General features: G+C 38.5%; 1 protein-coding gene across 1 annotated transcript in view; it reads right to left on the bottom strand.

Annotated features, from left to right (window-relative positions):
• Positions 1–8494: 8494 nt before the first annotated feature.
• The window catches only part of LOC124599517 (oxysterol-binding protein-related protein 2), a 218254-nt gene continuing 201119 nt past the window's right edge, over positions 8495–25629 (bottom strand). The window contains exons 12-14 of the mRNA XM_047136084.1: positions 23811–23945; positions 23588–23710; positions 8495–11724 (exon numbers count right to left, since the gene is read on the bottom strand). Of these exons, the coding sequence (XP_046992040.1) occupies positions 23608–23710; positions 23811–23945 (238 nt within the window). The 3' untranslated portion in view covers positions 8495–11724; positions 23588–23607. The remainder of the gene's footprint in view (positions 11725–23587; positions 23711–23810; positions 23946–25629) is intronic.

The raw sequence follows: 25629 nt of genomic DNA, 5'->3' as shown, positions 1-25629 counted from the left end.
CCGAGCACAGGGTCCGAGGTTTAATTCGTGGCGGGGTCAGGGATTTTCTCCTGCCCCGAGATGACTGGTTGTTGTTGTGTCATCTTCGTCATCATCATTCATCACCATTACAGTCAGAGGAAGGCAACGGAAACCACCTCCCTTAGGACCTTGCCTAGTACGGCGGTGCAGGTCTCCTGCATCATTCCCCTACGCTCTGTCAAAATGCACAAGACTTCTTTTCCACCGTATTGCTACAAGTGGTAGTATTGAGAGATGCTGTTTATACTCAAAAGTGGGTAGATGTATGGTGAATTCCCCCAGTGTTCATGTAATTATGAACAGTGTTGTATGTGGTTCACATAATTTTGTCACATTTTCTAAATTCTGTCAGATGTTGTTTTTGATGTTTTGGAGGGTAAATACACAATTTTGTTGACTCAGGTTATTTTCAGAGCAGTTTATCATAAACATTCAGTTTTTCAGTCCATAAATAAAGTGGGATTGTAACCAATTGAGAAGCATAACAAATAGTTTGGTTTTCCAACTAGAATTTTGGGTGGATTCACAGTTCAGATTTTGATAATTATTTTTTCTATGGGGTGGGGTCATCACATAGATCACAAGCAGTCTGCACTGGAATGTAATGATGTGAATTTTCCACTGGCACCACCACCCCAAAGAAATTTCATCAGTTGGGAAAACAAAAGGTGAAAGGTAATGGAAAATGTATCTTAACATGAACCAACCATCTGAAGATGAACCTGTTGGTTCGAAACTGGTAAGGGAGCTATTTAAATAAATAAATAGCATTGTAAAAAGTGGCTGCTCGCTGTTTTCTTCTATGTAAGAGTCAACCTATATTGCTTACCACACAGCCTCATGCATACATCATCATCATTGTCACTGCACCATCTGAATGTATGCCTGATAATGACCCATTTACAATGATACCTAACCACGTATGTTGCTCCTCATAAAAGTGCTAGGTCAGCACTTAAATATGTAGAAACCCTACTAAGCTATATAATGTTCTTAATGATACCACAGACTACCTGTGTCTCATGGAATAACTTGAACCCAATGCTCAAACTAAAATGTATTCTAGAGGAATACTGTAATGTGTGTGTCATTTTCATACACACTCCATTTGTCACACAGCTTATCATGGAGCTGCTTATGTGGGCTCAATTTTATTGCCCTAAAGTTCTCTTCTAAACAGGTCAAAATAATTATTATACTTAAAATCGAATTGCTCATTGGGCAGTTTATCTGGCTCCTTTGCTTTATGGCTGTAAATTTCCCATTCCTCTAAAATGTCCAGCTGAACTCCTTTTTGTGCCTTGTGCAATACTTTCAAAATGTCTTCTGTTCTACCTGCTTTGCATTTTGTGGCAGTTAAATGCTGTCCAGAGGCAGTCTTGTTTTAGACCCAATGTGTTCCCTAATCGTGTTACAAAGCCTTGGCCAGTCTCGCCCATGTAATATCAATCACATACATCACATTTCTATTTATACACTCCAGAATGAGATTTTCACTCTGCAGCGGAGTGTGCGCTGATACGGAACTTCCTGGCAGATTAAAATTGTGCGCCGGACCAAGAATCGAACTTGAGACCTTTGCCTTTTGGGGGCAAGTGCTCTACCATCTGAGCTCCCAAGCAGGACTCACAATCCATCCTCACAGCTTCAATTCTGCCAGTACCCCATCTCCTACCTTCCAAACTTCACAGAAGTTCTTCTGAAAACCTTGCTGAACTAGCACTCCTGGAAGAGAGGATAGTTCCGCAAGGTTTGCAGAAGAGCTTCTGTGAAGTTTGGAAGGTAATTAGGCAACAGAATCGTGGTCTTTTTCAAATGTACTTCTGACTAAACAGCAATTCTTTCATCCCATAATACATATTTCCTTAGAAGTCAGATACAAATTTTCATAGATTTAGCTTTAAAAGTTTTCTAATATAACGAAATATTTTCATAAAAATATTCATCCCTTATTTCATCCCCTTAGGGACTGAAAATCCAAAAACAATGAGAGTCTTCCCCCCCCCCCCAACCGTGAACCAAATACAAATTTTCACAGATTTCGCTCTGAAATATTTTCATAATGAAATTTTTCCATAAAACTTTCACCCCCCTACTTCATCCCCTTAGCCGTTTAATTTCCAAAATTACCAAAACAAAATGCTTTAGTAGTTTTTTAATAATGATTTATTTTCAAAACACTTTCACCAAGTATTTCACCCCATGGTGGTCGAATTTCCAAAAATGCTGAAACACGTATTTCTTTATTTCTAACCAAGAAACCAAGTAACAACTTTTGTAGTTCTAGCTGCAAAATTACATTAACAGCGACACATTTTCTAAAACACTTTCATCTTCTATTTAGCCTCCTTACGGGTGGAATTTTGAGAAAACCTTTGTTAAAAAATGCCTACAGTATAAGATCATCACTCTTCCAAATTTCAAGTTTCTATTCTTGGTGCTTTGGGCTGGGCAATAACGAATAAGTCAGTCAGACATGGCCTTTCATATATAGAGACATCTTTAATTGCTGTCTGATGCCTTCATTTCATATTTCATTTCTAAGACAGTATCCAGTCATTCCTCTTGGAAATATCATTTCCATTGCTTTAATAGTTCCACTCTCCTTTCTGTTTAATGGCCAGTTCTCACAATCATACAATAGCATATATACAGCCATCACTTTACAAAATTTCATTTGAATGCCATTCATTGTTTTGTTGTTGATTTCCATTTTTACTAACATACATTACTTTAAAACAGTTTTTGGTGGTTGTGTTGCACATCTCTGATAAACCATAGAAATGATATATTATAATATGTGAAGTTGCTGAATAATTTATTTTTAATTTTCTACATATTCAAGGGATAAAAATCAAGTAGCAGATAAATTTGAAAACAGTACTACTATTCTACATGAAACACAGAAAAGTAGATATATGGATTTGATGGAAGAGACTGAAATTTTTTCACTTCATGTTTGCGGGAGTCAACGCCAGCAGATTAAATTGCAAACAGTGTATTTTGGTGTCTTCTTTTGAGTGGACTAACTAACAGTTTGTTTACCCCTTGAATTATTAGTATTCTTTGTAATGGACATTTTTGACAGTTACTAATATTTTTTGTGTAGCATCTTCACATCCTGTGATCCAAATAATTTTGTAACAAATGCAGGGGCACTCCAAAGTCGCAATCCCACAGAAACACAAAAATACACAAGCTGGCACGCAAAGTCAGATGATATTGTTGGCACAAGAGGAGAGTCGGTTTCAGACCAAGAGGCAGGTAGCTGATCTACAGTATAATTTATGGAGGCAGACAGAAGAACTCCAATTGGCAACAGAGGAACAGGGAAATTCATTCGTGCGTCTGCATACGGTGACCAAAGATAAAATTATAGTGGTCAGAAAACCACAGATGAAGGTATGGAGATCACAGTTCTTGCCAGTAAAACTAGAACTTAGGTTTGCAATTCTCAAACTAGCATTTGCACAAAACGAGATGACTAATGAGCACTTTAAGTCTGCAACTGCAGTCAATGGGCAAAATGGTAGGGCAGCTACTGTAGATGCAGACATAATGCTAAAACTGTCACAAGATCAGCAATATACAAGTCTAAAAAAGCTGTACATCAATAGAGTATGTAAACCACTAGACCGACAAATACAGCAAGTGCTGAAGGATGAGCAAATGGGAAACATGACACTCACTTACAAGTCATCATAGGAGAGAGAAAATTACCAGATGCAATGCTGCAGCACATCTGAATGGTTCAAAAAAAGGAAGGAAGGCAGGCAAGGGTTAATCGTTCCATCAACATTGAGGCCTTTAGAGATGAAGCACAAGCTCAGATTGTTTCAAGGATGGGGAACAAAATTGGTTGTATCCTTTTAAAGGAACCATCTCAAAATTTACTGGAGTGATTTAGAGAAATCACATAAATCTGGATGGTTGGATGTGGATTTGAACCATCATCCTCCAAAATGTGAGTCCAGTGTGCCAGCCACTGCATCAGCTTGCTTGGTCTGGATTGTGCAATTACTGGGGGCAATAAAATGAGTAGTGGTAACGTGCAAAAAAGACAGTGCCTACACAGTGATGAGAATAGCAAAGTTTATGCAAAATTGGATAGTACATGCACAGCAAGCATAACAATATTTGTTACACAAGAGACCACAGCTATCCAAAAAGAGCAACAATCAGATGTCAATAAGCAGATACACTGCCTTAAAGAACAGATGGACATGTTGCAAAAGAAAATGACAAGGCTCCTAGGAAACAGAAGAACCATGCTCAGGCAGAGCACAGGAGACAATAGTGGACCAAAACAAAAGAAGCCAATATGTTGGTATCACCTGTGTTTTGGTGAGCGAGTTATGACATGTACTTCACCATATACATACCCAAATGGCGTCAGCAGCTGGTATTAGGTAGAGTAGGCTGAGGGAAACAGCAAGAGTGCCTTATACACCCAGAGGTGAGTTTGGTGAGGGATCCAACAGGGTGAGTAATGAGTTTACCAACACTGTTGCAGTGGTTATATGTGTAATATATGGAGTTAGATTTTTAGTATGTCATCAACTCTGGACCGGACGTCAGCACATTGACAGGCAGTGAATATAGAGGCACAGTTGCAAATTTGCCAGTATGCCTCATAACAGCAAATAGTTCATCAATAATGACATATAGAAGTCATGAAGTGGAGGTAGACCTATGGTTTTGTAAGAGCTGTATGTGATAATTCATGTTAGTGAAGGTGGCAGAGCCCATATTAGGAGCAGACTTTCTCAGTCAGAAAACTTAGTACCATCCTGGTCAGGAAGGATGAAGAAGTCATCACAAGTTTCCTAGGCTGAAATGCTATAAACATTATGGGCTACACACACAGTTTGGTGGTGCACAACAAGATGGTGTCAGTACTATGTACAACACACATGCAAGGAGTGTCACACAACATGATACATTACATTAGGACCATGGCATCCCTCAATAGAAATCTTGTGAAAGATGATTATTACCTACTGTGGTACTTGTCATTCAACACCTGTGCTAAGGCATGCCTCATTCCCAAGAGTTTTCTTATTTCTTTCTAATTTTTTTGATTCTGAGGAACTGTTAACCATAAGGAGACAGAATGGAAGCCCAGTATTTACCTTCAAGAACTGAAATTCTAAGTTTTGCTGACAGACACCTATAATAGTGGAAAAAACTATCCTAGCTTTCAGAAATGTTCATTTCTTCCCCAGGGAGAAAGGTGGATAAGTTGGAGAAGGTTAGAAAGGAAGGGCAGGTCACTCCGACATCAGGCTGCCCTGTCACGACATGAGAAGTAAAAGGTGAGGGATGCAGCATCAGAGAGAGGAGGTGGTCAAAGTACTGTGCCAGCTTCAGTCCAGTCAAGCTTTGATGGCCACATTTATTCGTATGGTTTCTAACCTGAGCTTCCTATGGACTCTTGGTTTTTAAATACTTTCCTTTTCTTGCTCTTTTGTAGACCAATAAATTACAGAATCACGAAATGAGTGACATTTCCCAGTTTCATAAGCCTATTATGAATTATGGCTTATTCATCTTATCATGTACACCGAAATCTTTACTATACATTATAGCAAAAACTTCCATGAAAATGCAGAAATGACTGATGCCTTCTCTCAATCTTTTTATCATCACCCAAAATCAACACCAATATTGTTCACGAAAATATTATGGTTCTTTTTTGAACATGAAATGTAGACTTGAATGCTAGTAAAGGTTCAACATGAATAACAAAGGAGAATTAGCAACAAATAAAGAACACAGATGATTATTGGTTTGTTTCTACCTGCCAGCACAGAATTGATTTCAACGTAAAATATTCACCACCAAGCCCAAAACAGTTTGCTCTCATTCATAGCATAAACTTCAATGTACATGATGAGATGAATAAAACACAATTCGCTATAGGATTCAACGAGTTGATAAAGTCCAAAATAAATCAACCTTTTTTAAGCCATCAACATGCATATATTTGCACTATCATCCCTCTACCAATAAAGAACATTGTATTTCCATTACAGTACTTTATTGCTCTGTTCTTGTCAACTTAAACTTCAATAACAGATATGTACATAACATCTTTATTTTAATAAGAATATAAACTGCATTAACAAGCACTTTGATACTACAAAACTGACACTACTTTGTACAATTTTCCCTAAATTTACACAAATTCATACATGAGGAGAAGCACTTTCTGCTGATTGTGATCATATTACACAATAACCACATCATTAGCAGCCCATATTTTAAATAATTTTTTTTCCTATTTATCACTTAATCTCAGTGTATTTGCTGTTCTTTAGAATGACAATTCTTTCTGCCACAGAAATTGTGCACAGATTATACAATTTGCCTATACATACAGAAAAGTTTGCCTGGTGACATGTATGAAAAAGTTGTTGCTACTATATCATTTACACAATATAAAAACAAGTAATATTAAATAAAAAGGCAAGACTACCTTAAAATTTACAAGTGTAAAGAATGTTAGAAACATGGGAATGTGTAGACACAGTAATGAAATGTATACAGTCAAACAATTCAAAAAGTGTTTTTTGCATTAATAAAATTTCTGCCACAAAAAACCTGGCACAACTGAAAAATGGCTGTAGATAATTCCAACACTGCACATCAACATCCAACTATTACTATTGAATATAAAATTATCTTTGATTCTCCAGAATGTTTCTTCATTTCACCCCAGCAATACAAAAATTTGTCAAAAATGTACCAAAGTTCATGTAACTTTCTGAGCTCTGAGATTCCCACAAACATTTTGAACCTGACATTTTGGCCTCTGGTCTTTTCAAGATGTTTTTAATTTCAGAGCTGGGGTTGATAAATTATTTTAAAAAGCTGATTAATTCATAATTATTAAACTAGACTCTATGAAATTATTCATTTCAGATCAGTATTAACATTCGGTAGTAAATCACACAAGAAAAGGTTAGATATTTTTTGAGATTTTTGTGCCAGTGATATTGACACAGATAAAATAAAAAAGAATACAAAATTTAGATTGCCAGTCACACAGTAGACCAATAAACATAATAAGACTGCATGTCTATGTCTAGAGAAAATAGTTAAAATATAGAAACTCAAAGTATATATTACAAACCATATTGGTAGAAAACATATAATGATACAACAAATGTGTGAGATCTACAATTTATTACCAACTGTGAAATTTAATGTGCCCCCTTCTTGACACAAGAGACATTTCTTGAGGGCTATTAAAACCCCACACACGATGTCTGCAACTGATCTAACACACAGTCTAGTTGCTACAGTACATAAATTGCATAGATATGAATGAAAAGTCCTCAAGAAAACTTAACTTTCAGAGTTAGAATAACAGCTAAAGTAAGAGGTGAACAAGTGTTAAATCCTACACTATCTGCAAATCAGATTGAGACAAGTAATTTTCAAAATATATTTTACAAAACAGCACTGAAGTAATTTCACACATCTCACTTGATTAATTGACTTTAATATTTGTTTGAAATGTTCTCAAATAAATGGTGCAGGGAATTGGCTGGAGATTTTCAATAGATAACTAAAGAAAAAGAGAAAAGAACTGTATGCCAGTGCAGTTGAATAATTGCTTTCTTTTTTATGACATAATGTTCATGTACATGCAATGAATTTAATTTTAAAAAAAAATTGGAGACGTCACCTGAACATGAACACAATATAACTTATTTGCTAAAATGAAATTACTGTTTTAACATAGCATCTACCACAGTCAGTATAACATATAAAAAAATAACAACCAGTAGTTACAAAAATCAAACAATGGAAAATCCAGGATTGAATTTAACACTATTATGAGAAAGAAAGTTGCTACTCACTGTATAGCAGAGATGCTGAGTTGCATAGAGGCACAACAGAAAGACTCTCACAATTAAAGCTCTGAGTTGCATTTGCATGTGTGTGTGTGTGTGTGGGGGGGGGGGGGGGGGGGGGGGGGCATGCAAACGTGCACGCGTTTGCGTGTGTGTGTCTATTGTTGAAGAAGGCCAATGGCCAAAAGCTTTAATTGTGAGAGTCTTTTGGTTGTGCCTATCTGTGACTCAGCATCTCGGCTACATGGTGAGTACCAACAACCAGTAGTTACAATGGAAGTGGCTGACAAATCTTTTGTACTCAGTTGTAGTCTCATCAAGTATTTGACTCCAATTATTGCTTATGTTGGTTTTTTCTTGTTTAAGCTTGTAGTTCATACAAGTGCTGTTACTAGTCTTTATGGAAAAATTATAAATACTAGTCCAGACAGAAATAACCTGCTAGTGAAAACAGTCTTTATTAAAAATAATTACACGATTGCAGAGAGACTGCATCTACAATATGATCTTTATAAAAAGAAAGTATTGCCAATTCTTAGAAATTATAAATACTATTCCAGACAGAAATAACTTGCTACTGAAAACAGTCTTTATTAAAAATAATTACATGAATCTTTATAAAAAGAAAGCATTGCCAATTCTTAGAAATCTCAATGGCCAATATTTCACTCTGATTCTCAACAAAGTGCACAGACAGAAGTATTTGTTGCAATAAAACTATTTATTAATTATAAATGCAGTCTAAAATTTATGTAAAAACTGAATCTCTCTCTCTCTCTCTCTCTCTCTCTCTCTCTCTCTCTCTCTCTCTCTCTCTCTCTCTCTGTGTGTGTGTGTGTGTGTGTGTGTGTGTGTGTGTGTGTGTCTCAACCAAATAGCACATTTATGGGTATTGTGTAAGTGACACATTAAGATCAGAATTCAAGTTTTTGTTTTAGAGAGATTCTTGGAAGGTAGGTGAGGAACCACCTATACACATTATGTGGAAGTCTGAGCAGCAATTTAACTTGGATAATAAAAGAAACTTAATATTTAATCAGAACAACTAAATAATTAGTGGAACTATCATCAAAAGAAATAATACAGGAAGTGAGTTAATACTAATGACTTTCCTGAAGTCAACATTTCCCTATACTTTGAAAGTTCATTGTGCACTGAGACTTAAATGTTATTTCTCAAAGGCTCCCTAAATCAACACCTGCATATAAAGTGTGGCACAAGAAAATAAATGTTACTAACTGAATCAACGAATTATGACCAGATACTACAACAACCTGCATAAAACTTGGGAATACTGCCTGTGTTGTTATCAGCACCATGTCAGCATATGATTAATTAGTTAACTGCTTGTTCCATAGATATCAAACAAATTGAATTTTGCCAACAGATGCATTATTCAAGCCCCAAACATCCATGTGATGAAGTCTGTAAAGAAATGACACAAAAAAATACAAAAAGTGCTTCTCCCAAATCAGATACCTGCTCATAAGGCTCAAGAAGAGGAGAACAAAAACTGAAAATGACAAAGGTATGGCCCCCAGCAATTAGAATTTGTCAAGTATCAAAGACTAACAAAGAAAGAGGTGTGTGTAGGGGAGGGGGAGATGAGTTTGCAGACGAAGGATACAGGCACAGGAAATTTGAGAGTGGGTGTGACGGTGTGCATTTAGAGACTCTGATCTCTATTAGTATAATATTTTATTAAATGGTAAATTACTTTGAAAAGAGATGGGATGAAAAATAGAATTAGTATTTAGCTAAGTTACTTACTGAATCACTTCATACCCCGTGTTGCTTCTATTCTGCTCGAAACAATGGCAGTAGTTTATGAAAATAATTAGTTATATGGCTTGTAACACAGTATAAAATAGCTGCATATTTCCTTATTCTAATTGTTCCGGTTAGTGCACAAAAACTTACTCTTGAGTATCAGTAACTATGATCTGTAACTTTGTACTGTCAATTAATGCAACAATATAGTAATACACACAAATTGACAGATTTGTAACAGTTTTGTGTGCATATAATGCTAGTAAGTTTGTAACGACACTAAGACGGTATCTGTTTGTACCAGTTTAGCAACCTATGGGTAACCATCTTCAAATTACACACATTTTATATGCACTGTACTAAGTACTACACTACCACAATACAGTAGTGTGCTAGACTTAACTTCACAGCAAAAGCATTTCAATCTTCTGTTGCATAACAGCTATAAATTGGAAAGTTACTTAATACATTTCTTTAACTTAAAGCAAAATGTGTTGCACTGCCTGTACAAAATAAAATTCAGTTGACAAATAGTAACGCATACTAATGATACAAATGTTCCTCTAAGCTTGTTCTGATACACAGTCACAATAGGCCAGTTGTAAATTTAATGGACTAGTTAAACATCAGAGTCAGATTAATGTGACTACCTGCACATTTACAAATGCAACACGAACTAACTGTACTAAAACTGCATATCTTTTGAGTCTTGTTAGAACAAGAATAATGTTCTCATATCTTACTACAATAATGGCTGATATTATTAATGACACTGCTGAGCTTTTGTACATGTATTTACAGTTAGTGTGTATTGTGTTTATGTAGCTGCAAGACTATGCCACATGCCACACAGTTGATACTTAGATACTACGACTGGACAAAGCCAGTGCCAAAAGTGGTATTAGCACCACACACAACCATATTTACCAGTATATCTAATTTACAACCACTGATTTCTATTACTCAAACCTACTATATCATTTTTTTTATGACACACATTTACAGACAGTTATCAAGTAAATATAATGCTTTAGAGCTGACAGTGAAGAATTCAATGAATATACATCAACAGAAATCAAACTGCGTTACAGAGGTTGTCTACAACAGTGAGTATTAACAAACATGTAAGAATAATGAATTGATCTATCAACCAACATTCAGAATTTTCTTCTTCTTAAGAATAAGATATTTCCATATACAGGAAAGTAAACGTATTTAAAACATCACATACATACAACACATCCTACATAGAAAACAAATGTTCTGTTTTTACACTAACTCTTGTAAATGACATTGAAATAAAGCATATATAAGCACAAATTATTGATTGGTTACCCTCCATCTGATTACAAATAATAGTGGTACCTTTATTCATACAACCTTATCAATCTAAACAACTAACATGTCACCATTTGTAATGTTCTACTATAACATTATGTCAAAACTGTAACAACTTCAGAATATTACATACTTCAGCATCACAGCTATCTGAAGGAAACCTTACATCAACTGAATAACTGAAGATATTAAAAGAGTGAAATTATGTCACAATACAATCTGCCTGAGGAAGAGGGATCATCACAAATGATGAAGAATGCAGCTACCAAAACCATGTCATGCAAAATAAATGGCCTGCAACTGAGCACTATCACTGTCATACTAGTGAACATAAGATGTTGTAATATCACAATCAAATATTCATATTCATTTTGTGTTATACATTACTGATTAATAATACAGTACAAACTGCATTCCATATTAACAGCTGCATACTATGAGACACATATATGCTATAAGTCAACATAACATAGACTTTTATGACAGTTCACAATAATTTACAATGTCAACTCATAATCATTTTGTCTTCACCATCACCACACACAAATATTCGGGAGCAATTTGAATGGAACACACCAGTTACCAGGCAGAGAGTATACCTGGAAGACTACTACATTAATGGTCCCACCTCTTTCATTCATTAGGCACACTCACAAATTATGAGTAGTCTGTTAACTCTCAGGTGTAATTTTTTTTTTTTTAATTTTCATTGTGACGTCCATCAGGAACCATGCTGGAAAATTAAAAATTCAACATTATTTTTCCATTCTTAATAAATGTATGCAAAAGATGGAAAAAAGTTATCAAATGCATAAGAGGCAATCAAAAAGTTTATGTGCAAAGACCATACAGTCCAGAATTGGTATGTCAATCAAGCAAAACTGCCATGAGCACTGAGACAATCACCCCCTCCCCCCCTTCCACAAATGCATCAGGCTGAAGATACCTGTTTGGTAAAACATTGTATCTTGCTGCATGAAGAAGTCTGTAACAGCCTGCTGGATGTCCTTATCTGACAGGAATCGTTGACCCTTCAAGGTCCTTTTTAAGTGACCAAAGGCATAACAACTGCATAGGGAGAGGTCAAGACTGTAGGGCAGGCGCTCAAACGTCTCCCATTTAGTTGGCATAACTTTGCTAGCCTCTCAAATTGATTGGCATCCTGTTTCGAATCGTGACCAGTATGGAACCTGGTGTACCACTGTACAACAACGTTTTTCATTCTCCAATGGATATCTACCAAGAAAAAAAAAAAATGTTGGTTCTGTTTGGATGCATTTGGTAATAACTTCACCATAGTTCGTGCTTTTGCATTTACCGCATGTGTGTTGGAAAGTCATGCATGCAATAGTAATCCCTTGCTTAAATGTTGGTGCTTATATATCCACATTGGAGTCATGCTATGTTGCATGTTTGCTACGGCAATGCCCTAAAATGGGAACCTTTGGATCACCCCTTACACTTCAAAGTTACACAACATTCCAAAAGTTGACAGTACAGCCGTGTTCTTTACTTATTGACATCCTTTACCAAAGAGCTAGACATTTGTTTCAGCACAGGAAAAGAGGATCTACTCGAGAAAGAATGGGACATTATTGTTTCCTGATTTGACTAACAACTGACTGTAACAAATGCAGTAGAAAATGCATTATCGCAGGAAAACTATACATACTGTTAAAGTTAACAACCAATTCCATTCTTGAGTAACTGGTTCCACATTATTTTCTCATTTTAGAGGTGTACTACTGTTCAATGGCAAATGAGAAAATAGGCATATCACTGAGAGTTGGGAGATGTGTTTGTTGAAACACAGCAATTGGTGCACCAGCAGAAATACTCCAAGCATTGAGAGGACTGTGATTAAGAACAATAAGATGATGGCTGCAGTGGATATCTGTAGGGGGGGGGGGGGGGGGGGGTCACGTGCCATGGCCAAGTAAGTCTGTCTGAGTGTCTGTACAGTTGTTTGTAATAAGAGGGTGTACTTATAAAAGAGCAAGCACAGTTAAGTCTTTGTATTATATGTGAGTTGCCACCTTTCCTCATTTTCTTTTCATCCACAAATTTCCATTATTGTAGTATGAAAACTAAATACTTCAACAGATAATATGCAAATCAGTTAAACACACTGCACCATAACAGTAACTAATAAATTAAAAGACTTAATGCTGTCGCACTTCAGTTTATGAGGCTAGATGAACACAAAATATTGTAGGTTAACGGTGAAGATGAAAGAGGATATGTTAGGTCACATTATGGACACTGCTGCCTTCATAAAGCAAAGAAGAGCTGAAGAGATGAGAAATGGATTATGTTCTTTGGGAAGCAAACAAAAGTTGATAAAGTATTTGTTTTGTGGACTTTCAAAAATTTATTATGAGTTACAATAAGGTAATAACCTTACAAATACATAACAACACCTAACACATGAAAAAAAGAACAATTAAAACATTTTCATAATGAAATTAATTTTTACAAGCATTTATTTTAAGAATCATTTAAAACAGAGCATAATTTTATATGAACATATTTAGTTCAAATTCTCATCATTGCAGATACCATCCACTGGTACGCAGGCTACAAGGAAGCAAATTTTTGGTATGGAAGGGATGACAACTGTCAAAATGCAGGTGCTGTTGATGGTTAGTGTGCTTAATACGGATGGAGGTTGGTTGGTTTGGGGAAGGAGACCAGACAGCGTGGTCATCGGTCTCATCGGATTAGGGAAGGATGGGGAAGGAAGTCGGCCGTGCCCTTTCAGAGGAACCATCCCGGCATTTGCCTGGACTGATTTAGGGAAATCACGGAAAACCTAAATCAGGATGGCCGGACGCGGGATTGAACCGTCGTCCTTCCGAATGCGAGTCCAGTGTCTAACCACTGCGACGGATGGAGGTTTGGACGGAGCCATCAGAAAGGTAAAGGTCACACCCAGGAAATTGACACAGTGGGTTGAGAAGGACTAGGTGAAGTGAATGTGTTGAGGTTGTGCAGGAATTAGGATAGGGTATCCTAACTGTGACACAAGGTCATGAAGATATCATCAATAAACATGAACCGGACAAGAGGATTGGGGTTTCAGGTAGCTATGAATGTTTTCTCTAGATGACCCTTGAACAGTCTGGCACTAGAGAGCACCATGCAGGTGTCCATGGCTGTGCTCCAGATTTGATTATATACTGAAGTGTCAAAGAAACTGGTATAGGCATGCATATTCAAATGCAGAGATGTGCAAACAGGCAAGATAAAGCGCTACAGTCGGCAACACCTATATAAAACAACAAGTGTCTGGCGCATTTGTTAGATCAGTTACTGCTGCTACATTGTCAGGTTATAAAGATTTAAGTGACTTTGAATGTGGTATTATAGTCAGTGCATGAGCAGTGGGACACAGCATCTCCTAGGTGGCGATGAAGTGGGGAATTTTCCCATACAACCATTTCATGAGTGTATCGTGAATATCAGGAATCCGGTAAAACATCAAATCTGCAGTTGTAGTGATATGGGATGCCTGATATGTCTAGATATGACTCTGACATGTGACATGTAAGTAAGAATCCTGTCTGATCACCTGCATCCATTCACATCCATTGTACATTCCGACGGACCTGGGCAATTCAAGCAGGACAATGTGACGCCCCACACATCCAGAATTTCTACAGCGTGGCTCCAGGAGCACTCTTCTGAATTTAAACACCTTCTGTGTTGACCTTCCAATAGTGGAACATGCTGCTAATCACGACATGCTCAAGTTAAATGGCTGCTTCACAAACTATTCCATCTGGATTCTTCCCCACAGCATCAGCTTTTTTAACTACGTACACTGAAGTTATATCCATGCAACACTTCCTTTGTTTCCACTATCCCAGTAGCCACAATTTCTATTGGCTCACTGCATCCACATCCTCTACCCAAGAGTCTCCTCTCCCTCTAACCTACACATCTTCTCAATCCATTCCTCACATCATTGTCACAGAGCATTGCATGAACTCATCAGCTCCGGTGCCCATGTGTCACATTCCTGTCCATGTGTTGCATGCTTGCTGCCTCTCCCTGGTGCATTCCTATTTCACACACCTGCTGCCTCTCTTCGAACTGTCAGGCACTCTTCCCCAACACTCCCTCCTGCTTCCCACCTTGCTTTCTTGATATTTCATCCGAAAAATTATGGAAACTGTTACCCCTTCAAATTCCAAAGGAAAAAATAAAAGAAAGTTTTGTTAAATTAACAAGAAAAACAACAGTTGGAGAAATAACATAGGAAATAACCAAGCAGATAATCACTGTCTGGTGTTGATGTCTAATAGCATAAATAGCAGAGATAACCAGGTCTCATCAGACAGATCATTTTTGAGTTCCATTTCGGGGAACAGCGAATGTTCTGAGGCAGAGGCCAGGCCCCAAGACACAACAATGCAACTATAGGCCCATGGGGAGAAATGCAAGTCACACTTACATATTAAGAACCTAAAAAGGAATGGCTAATAGAGGAAGAAGAAAACAACAATGATGAACGGATCAGGCTGATAGTCGTATGTGAAGTATTTGGAACAGAGGTAGAAATTCACCTAGATTTCAGAAATGAAATCCCTATAGTACTCAGGAATTAGTATCCACATTTCAGCATGAATTTAGTTGCCCTGTACTATCAGTGACAGGCGTTTATGTAGTAGGCGTAACTGAAAGTAAAGGTAAACTGGTTAAAGAAGAAATTAGATTACCTATTATCGTATCTAAATTTATGCTTTCGCAGACATTACTGATAGTACCCAGTTTAAATTTAAGTTTAGACCACTAGGGATCCTTAAATTTTAAGATCAATACATTATGTTGGATGGGTGAAAACAGCACATGGGTGGTACTACCACACAAAAAATAATTCAGTCACACCTTCACACAACATATAGGTAGATCACATTCATTTAATAGTTACAACTACAACAGTGATTGTGGATAGCACAAAAGAGGAAGTAAATTAACATGTGGAACAGATACAGGTAGTCTTGGAAACCTAATGCCTTAACTACAGGCTATTTTACTTAAATATCACCAGATGATAGGAGTAATAGCAGAGTTTGTATGCAATTTTAAAACAAAGGAAAACACAACAACGTTTTGTAAACCTCAGTCGATCGCCATGAACCTAAGGTCACTGATGTAGGAAGTAGTTCAAAAGTTGGAACAGCGTCAAAGTGTGTAAAACAATTATTTGTTCGCAACATGAAAACCAGCTGGACGAGTACACCTGGTGTTGCATGCCAGGATGCTAAATAAACATATGAGAGTGAAAGAGAATGCCCAAAAAGCATTGAAGAATTGTTGATGAAGTTTGAACAAGTAAAATTCTTTCTCTATGGACATAACCATGGGTTATGAACAGGTGCCATTATATAAAGATTCAAGATCTTGCACAACCTTCTTATTTGAAGGAAAATCAGACAAATTTCCAGTATTCCCATTTGGCTTAAATATTTCAGTGGCAGTTCTCATATGTGCACTGAATAAAGTGTTGCATGATGATCTTGTGCCAGAGTTGATTGTTTATATGGATGACATATTAATAGTACCTAAGTCCTGATTAAGAATCTAAAAAGGTTACAGAAAAAGGACGTCCCATTTTGGATGAAATGAACTAAAGTTTTTAGGTCACATAGCAGTTACAATGGGGGTAAAACCAGACCCCGAATGAATAAGAGCAGTTCATTCCAAGGTCTATCAGCAATTTATAAAGGGGCAATTGATACACAATCCATGTCTCCTGTCACTGAAACAGTGAGCCCAATGGATATTGGATAAGAGCACAGCAGGGCATTTCAAAGTATGAAACAAGCTCTACTGAACGCTTTGATTCTAAAATATCCACGGAAGAGCCAGACATTCAATTTTGCCCCAGATGTGCCTGAATACAGAATTGTACGTCAATTGTTCCAAGGGGAATGGAATCCAGAGGATGGCAAAAATAATATGATATATTTGCTAGTAGAAACTTGAACAATTGTGAGTTGAACTACACAGCAATGAAACAGAATAATTAGCCACTGTGTTGGGTATATAAAAATCCAAACTTTAATATGGAGCTCACAAATGGTCATTTATACACATCGACAAGTTTTGGATTCCTCTTGAAAATCAGGTTATTAGACAGTTGCCTACTGAGATGGGTGTTATTTTTGCAAGATTTTCAGACAGAGATAACGTACATAAAAATATCACAAAATACATTGCCAGACATTCTGTCTCAGTTACAATTGGGAATGAACAAAATGACATGAACCGAAGGGCCTAGTGTGGTTTTCACTATTAATGTTTCATCTGTTGGTTACACCAAAAATGATTCACTGCCACCGGCTGGGATGGCTGAGCGATTCTAGGTGCTACAGTCTGGAACTGCACGACCGCTACGGTCGCAGGTTCGAATCCTGCCTCCCGCATGGATGTGTGTGATGTTCTTAGGTTAGTTAGGTTTAAGTAGTTCTAAGTTCTAGGAGACTGGTGACCTCAGAAATTAAGTCCCATAGTGCTCAGAGCCATTTGAACCATTTGATTCACTACCCATAGCTGACAAAATTAAAGGTGATCTGCAGTCACATACATATTTTGGAGAAAAGATATTGTTGTGCAAGCAAGAGACATTACCAAAAATGGAAAATCATTCATGGGTAATACACAGTAGGAACTTATTTTGGCTAATGGACGAGAAATTGATGCAGTGGAGTTGGGTACTTCTGAAACCCAAGTTTTTTACATAAGGGTTATTGTCATTTTGGCATTAGGAAATGCATTAGGCATATGGAAAAATTTACCATTTTAAGAATTTGAGTAGAAAAGTCAAAAATACCCAGAAGACTTGTAATTTGTGTCAAGAATTGAATGAGGATAACAGCCATGTGACCTATAGGTCATATCCAGTAATACACTACTGGCCATTAAAATTGCTACACCACCAAGATGACGTGTTACAGACATGAAATTTAACCGACAAGATGAAGATGCTGTGATATGCAAATGATTAGCTTTTCAAAGCATTCACACAAGGCTGGCGCTGGTGGCGACACCTACAACGTGCTGACATGAGGAAAGTTTCCAACCGATTTCTCATACACAAACAGCAGTCGACCGGCGTTGCCTGGTGAAACATTGTTGTGATACCTCGTGTAAGGAAGAGAAATGCGTACCATCACATTTCCAACTTTGATAAAGGTCGGATTGTAGCCTATCGCGATTGCGGTTTATCATATCACGACATTGCTGGTAAAGTTGGTCAAGACCCAATGACTGTTAGCAGAATATGGAATCGGTGGGTTCAGGAGGGTAATACGGAATGCCGTGCTGGATCCCAATGGCCTCATATCACTAGCAGTCGAGATGACAGGCATCTTATCCGCATGGCTGTAACGGATCGAGCAGCCTCATCTTGATCCCCTAGTCAACAGATGGGGACATTTGCAAGACAACAACCATCTGCACGAACAGTTTGACGATGTTTGCAGCAGTATGGACTATCAGCTCGGAGACCATGGCTGCGGTTACCCTTGACACTGCATCACAGATAGGAGCGCCTGCGATGGTGTACTCAACGACGAACCTGTGTGCACGAATGGCAAAATGTCATTTTTTTGGATGAATCCAGGTTCTGTTAACAGCATCATGATGGTCGCATCTGTGTTTGGCGACATCACGGTGAACGCACATTGGAAGTGCATATTCGTCATCACCCTACTGGCATATCACCTGGCGTGATGGTATGGGGTGCCATTGGTTACACGTCTCGGTCACCTCTTGTTCACATTGACAGCACTTTGAACAGTGGACATTACATTTCAGATCTGTTACGACCCATGGCTCTACCCTTCATTTGATCCCTGCGAAACCCTACATTTCAGTAGGATAATGCACAATCGCATGTTGCAGGTCCTGTACGGGCCTTTCTGGATATAGAAAATGTTTGACTGCTGCCCTGGCCAGCACATTCTCCAGATCCCTCACCAATTGAAAATGTCTGGTCAATGGGGGCTGAGCAACTGGCTCATCACAATATGCCAGTCACTACTCTTGATGAACTGTGGCATCGTGTTGAAGCTGCATGGGCAGCTGTACCTGTACACACCATACAAGCTCTGTTTGACTCAATGCCCAGGCGTATCAAGGCCGTTATTATGGCCAGAGGTGGTTGTTCTGGGTACTGATTTCTCAGGATCTATGCACCCAAATTGCGTGAAAATGTAATCACATGTCAGTTCTAGTGTAATATATTTGTCCAATGAATAAACGTTTAACATCTGCATTTCTTCTTGGTGTAGCAATTTTAATGGCCAGTAGTGTATCAAAAGCCAGTAGTGTGTAAAAAGCTTTGCATGACCCAACAGCTGCTGATCTCCATGAGCCATTACCAAAAGGTAGAGGTAGAGTTACTTATATTTCAGTACTACTACTGTCTTGGTCACAATACGTTAAATTGTATCTGATAAAATTAGCAAATAAAACTACCATAAAAATTGTTTAAGAGATTATTTTATGGCATGAGGAAGCTCCAAAAGGTACTCACTGAGAGTGGATGACAATTTATAAGCAATAGCTTCAGGCATTTTTTAACGTGGGAAAGAGTTAAACTTGCAACCATATCAGGACATCACCCTAAATCCAACCCACCTGAATGGATAATGAAGGAAAATGGTAGACCACACTGAACTTAGTGTTCTACACACCACCCGGGCACAGATGATTGCAGACTTCAACATAATTTCAAATGAGTTACCGTATCAAACTAATGGACTTTCAACAGTAGAGGTAATGAATAAACTGTTCACTGGAGAAATTTTGCTGAAACTTTTTTCTTGGCCAAAACAAGAAAATGTAAGCAATCAGGAAATAAATTAACAGGTCAGAAAACAATTAAGACAGCAAGCTAATTGTAGAATGAGAAAACACAATCAGAAAGCTACCATTTTCTTCCCCAAGTTTAACATAAGTAAGCTAGTACTAATAAAAGGTCATCATCACAGCTCAAACCTGAAAAATGGGCCAGCAGGTTTTCTCATCACTGTGAGGGTCCATATGAAATAACACAGTCTACACCCCAAGGCTTTATTTTTGATAAGATCCCTCTACACGTCAAGAGATTGGATTCTATAACGTAGACTTGGTAAAAAGATATGTAATTTAACATTCCTGGAAAGAACTAGTGAAACAGCAAACTAAACGAATGGTTCAAATTGTAATAAAATTGTATTGTTTTTGCAACCTACTCTATGTAATGTATAAAATCATATTAGATTTACTGTGATTACTCTAAAAAGTTTTTTTTAGTGCCTGCAGAAGTTCTAGAGGTCTGTGGAAACCTAGTTATTAGATAACAAAACAATTACAGTATGAATTACTTAACAATGATAAGCTAACCTCTGAACCATTGTTAATCAACTCTATTAATCAATTTCATTAAGAAAGTGTGTGATATTGAGGTTTGCATATTACCAGTTCAGAATAATTCTGGCACTGTACACCAGACACATATTAAAATTACGAAACAGGTAATACATACTTCTGGCTATGCATTCATAGTGAGACGGAAAAATCTGAACTTAACAACATCACATAAATTGTGAGAAGGGTTAGGAGGACCAATCAATTCTGTTTCATAGCTAGCAATATGTTAACATCCCTTTGTGTGTGTGTGTGTGTGTGTGTGTGTGTGTGTGTGTGTGTGTGTGTGTGTGTGAGCACACGCATGTGGGGGGGGGGGGGGGGGGGTTAGGTATAGTGACAAGGAGGGTTCCATGTGGGGGGTGGGGGGAGAGAATGGATTTGATACCTTCAAGGAAGTTGTAGGCTCTATGTGATGGGTTAGACATGCTGGTGAATGAGGGCTGAGATGTGGGAGCTTTTAATCCAGCTACTATGATGTGGTAGTGAAGGTTGCTTTACGTGTTTTCGAAATTTGGTGGGAGGTGGATCAGGAGGGATAAGAATTTTTGTTAGAGTAGTTATGAGCCCTTGTGAGGGGCCTAAGCTTTTAAGCATTTTTTGCATCTCAGTCTAGGTGGAAGGAATGGGGCTGTTAGGGACAGTTTGTAAGTTGATGTGTCCCAGAGCTGACAGTGCTCCTTTGCCACATACTGCTGGTAGTCAAGTACCACATTAGTGGGGGCTTTGTTCACAGTGAGGATGATGATAGAACTGCCTTCAGCTCACTCACAGCAGTGTAACATAGGGAGACAAATAAGTAGCACTGAGGCTCGGGGAGAGGGGAGGGGGCGGTGGGGTCTCATCCAAATACCTCTCTCGTCCTGAGACAACAATTCTTTCCAGAGCTCTAACATTTCGTCCCAAAGTCAAATTCAGTCTCACTGACCTCGTCAGAGATCTTTCTTCAACCTCAACTTGACACACCAATTCAATACTCAATTGCAACCCACAACCAACAGAGTGAGCAGCAAACTCTGCCTAGAACAGTTTGAGCCCAAATCCCAAAGGGAGTCTCCTCCTCTTCCCCAAGACCATCCAATCCATGCAGTTCAGGACTTCCTTGCTTCCAGCATTGCTTCCCAATCTTTCCTAAATAAAATATGGACAAAACACCAAACCTCACTCAAGTTGAGACCCAAGCTGTGAGTGAGCTGAAGGCAGTTCTATCATCATCCTCACTGTGAACAAAATCCCCACTAGTGTGGTACTTGACTACCAGCAGTATGTGGCAAAGGAGCACTGTCAGCTCTGGGACACATCAACTTACAAACTGTCCCTAACAGCCCCATTCCTTCCACCTAGACTGAGATGCAAAAAATGCTTAAAAGCTTAGGCCCCTCACAAGGGCTCATAACTACTCTAACAAAAATTCTTATCCCTCCTGATCCACCTCCCACCAAATTTCAAAAACACGTAAAGCAACCTTCACTACCACATCATAGTAGCTGGATTAAAAGCTCCCACATCTCAGCCCTCATTCACCAGCATGTCTAACCCATCACATAGAGCCTACAACTTCCTTGAAGGTCTCAAATCCATTCTCTCCCCCCACCCCCCACATGGAACCCTCCTTGTCACTATACCTACCCCCCCCCCCCCTCCCCCACGTGCGTGCGCCCATACACACACACACACACACACACACACACACACACACACAGACTCTCACACCCAGACGATTACCTCTCCCAACAGCTACCTGAAGCTCTTTCAAATATCTCACTAATTGTCAACATTGCCAAATTTGTCCTTGCCTGTAACTACTTCACCTTTGAGGGCCAGACTTACAAACAGACCAGGCGGGACTGATAGGGGAACCAAAATCTCCCTGTCCTATGTCAAATTTTTCCTGTGCCGCATGGGGAAAGCATTCCTCAAAACACAGAAGCTGGACACCCTGGCTAGCTACACATTCATTGATGACATCTTTTGTGGTCTGGACTCATGATGAAGAACTACTGCTCCACTTCTTGCAACAGGTAAACTTCTTCACCAAACTCAAACATACCTGGTCCTTATTCATATCCACAGCCACCTGAAGCCCTCATCCGAATGCCAATGCATACAGAATCAACCAACAAGCAACAATATCTACACTTTGATAGCTGCCACCTGTTTCACATCAAATACTCCCCTCCATACAAGCTAGGTATCTTCAGCAAACATATCTGCTCTACCACCAAATCCCTCAACACCTAGACCAACAACTTCTCCCAGGATTTCAGTAGCACCCTCGTAGACACCCAGTAACATACAGGCCTTGAATGTCTCAACACTTTACTCCACCAAGGCTGTGACTTTCTCAAGTAAAGCACTAAAATGATATCCTCCTTGCTGATATCCTCCTCATTCCACCCACTATCTCCTCCTGTCATCCTTCTAGCCTCTGTAACATCCTAATCAAATGAAATGTCATTCCCAGACAATTACCCCCACTCCTGAAATCATTCACACTACAAAATTGGCACCATGGACACTCCAACTACCACATACTCTAGCAGCCCCACTGGCAAATGCTACAATATCAATATCAAAGGCAGAGCAACTTGAAAAACCATGAAAGTTGTTTACAAACTAACTATATGCAATGGACAGCATTTTATGTAGGAATGATCATCACTAAACTGTCATAGTGCATGAATGAACAGAAGAAATGTCTCTCTTAGTGACAGCCAGAACCTAGTTGCTTAAGATGCTCAACAGCATAACTCAAGTGACCTGCATGCTTGCTTAACCACACAGAATCTGGATCCTGCCATCTGATACTACAAATATTTTCCCTGAACTCTGGAGAAGGAACTAGCCTTACAACACATCATTGCATTCTTGGATTTAATCTTCATTAACACATTCCCCTCTATAATCATCTCTCCTTCTCTAATTCTTAGTTGTGCCATTCATATCGCTTGCTCTTAATCAATTATCTAGTTCCTTTACATCTCAGGACTGAAGCTGGTGCAGTATTTACCAATGAACAATTGTACCACATCTGAAATGTCAACATGAATTTGATCCTTTAAAATATAGCATGTCAGCATCAAAAAGCTCACATGCATAAATAATAAATACACACTATTAGCTACACCCCTCTGCGAAAAGGAAAAAATAACCTCCAATCCAGTAAGTATACTTACCTTATGGTATTCTGTACTGTTTAAAAAATATCTGGAATATGAGTAAAATTACGATCCCAGTATCCTCCACTATACAACCAGTCTTCTTGTTTGGTATATGGATTTGTTCCTTGAGTGAACCATCTGAGAAAAAAGGAATAGTTTACAGACAACATTTATTTTATACAACTAGTTTTAACCACAACACTACATGAAAATATTGGTAAAGTGGTATCACTAGTACCTTGGTGCCCAGTCAACAGCTTTCTTTCCTTTTCTAGCTTTTCTGGCATCTCTCTGCTTTTCTTCCAGTCTAGTTTTTTCTGCTGCAGCGCCATCTATATCTCCTTCTTCAAGTTTCCGTATATCTGGTCGTAATCTTAAAAGAAGAATGCATATAATGTTACTTTACAAAGACAAAGACAACTCCAACTCTCCCCCCCCCCCCCCCCTGCCTCACCCTCCCCTTCCTCCCTGCCCCTTGTTGTGTGTGTGTGTGTGTGTGTGTGTGTGTGTGTGTGTGTGTGTGTGTGTGTGTGTGTGTTTACTGACGAACGCTGTGGCCAAAAGTGTCTTTTAATCATGCCTGTTTGCAGCACCTTGATGTGTCTTCTTTATGGTAAATAGAATTCTATCTTTTTCTACATTATTAAAGGTAGGTTAAATACTTTCTAAATATTGTTACAATCATTTTATTGGGTAACAATATGAGCCCCTGATAACCCATCCATTTGGTGAAAACTGCACATCAATTCCGCAATATCCATTTCCAGAATACCTGTGGCACAACTTTTAGGTGATTCACTCTGTATATGGTTTATAAATATATGTACATAATATAAAGGGTAAATATTGTCACCAGTAATATCAAAAAGTTCTTCACTGACTTACTTCAAATTTTTGCGCAATCAGATGGACAAGGGCTACATATTTTTAAAATATATATAATATATAAATATGCATATAATGTATAAGAGGGAAATGCTTAACAAAAATCTCACAAAATTCAAAACATTCTTGACACATATACATCAAGTTTTTACACAATATTCTAATAAACATTCAGATAGACACAGGTATATACATTGATGAGCCAAAATATTATGACCACTTGATCAATAGCTTGTTTCCATCTTTGGAATGAAATACATAATTGATTCTGCAAACCAGGGATCTGACAGTTTGTTGGTAGGTTTGCAGAGGTATGTGGCATTAGATATCTATACACAGCTCATGTAATTTGCATAAATAACGGGCCGCTGATTTGCATACGTGGTGATGGCCCAACAGCGACCCAGTTGGGTTCCATAGGATTTACATCAGGCAAGTTTGATCACCAAGACATCAACATGAGTTCACTACAATGCTCTTGAAACCTCTATAGCATAATTCTGGCTCCAAAACATGGACAGTTTTACTGCTGAAAGATGATATCTCCATCGGGGAAGACATCAAGCATGAAGCGATGCAGGTGGTCAGCAGCTGTCACAAGTGTCTTCAGTTACTACTGCAGATCCCATGCAAGTGCAGGAGAATGTCTCCCATAGCATAATACTGCTCCCATCATCCTGCATCTGCATTTTGAGCCATCATTCACCTCAATGATGGCATTCATGTAGGCGACCATCAAACTAGTGTAGCAAAAATGTGATTCACCCAAAGAGCCGACATGTTTCCATTGATCGACGGTTGAATCCTGATGGTCCCATGCCCATTGCAATCGTAATTGATGACACTGTTGCATCAACATGTGAATGTGTAGGAGTGTTCTGCTGCAGAGCTCCATGTTCAACAACATATGATGAACTGTGTGCTCCAAAACACAGTGCGTGCACATGCACTGTGCTCTTTTAGCAGAGATTCCACAGATCCCACGCAGGTGCAGGAGAATGTCTCCCATAGCATAATACTGCTCCCATCATCCTGCATCTGCATTTTGAGCCATCATTCACCTCAATGATGGCATTTGTGGAGGCGACCATCAAACTAGTGTAGCAAAAATGTGATTCACCCAAAGAGCCGACATGTTTCCATTGATCGACGCTTGAATCCTGATCGTCCCA

Source organism: Schistocerca americana, chromosome 1 (assembly GCF_021461395.2).
Source record: "Schistocerca americana isolate TAMUIC-IGC-003095 chromosome 1, iqSchAmer2.1, whole genome shotgun sequence".
Classification (NCBI taxonomy): domain Eukaryota; kingdom Metazoa; phylum Arthropoda; class Insecta; order Orthoptera; family Acrididae; genus Schistocerca; species Schistocerca americana.
The sequence above is the reverse complement of the archived record's forward strand: the minus strand, read 5'-3'. Positions and strand labels throughout refer to the sequence as shown.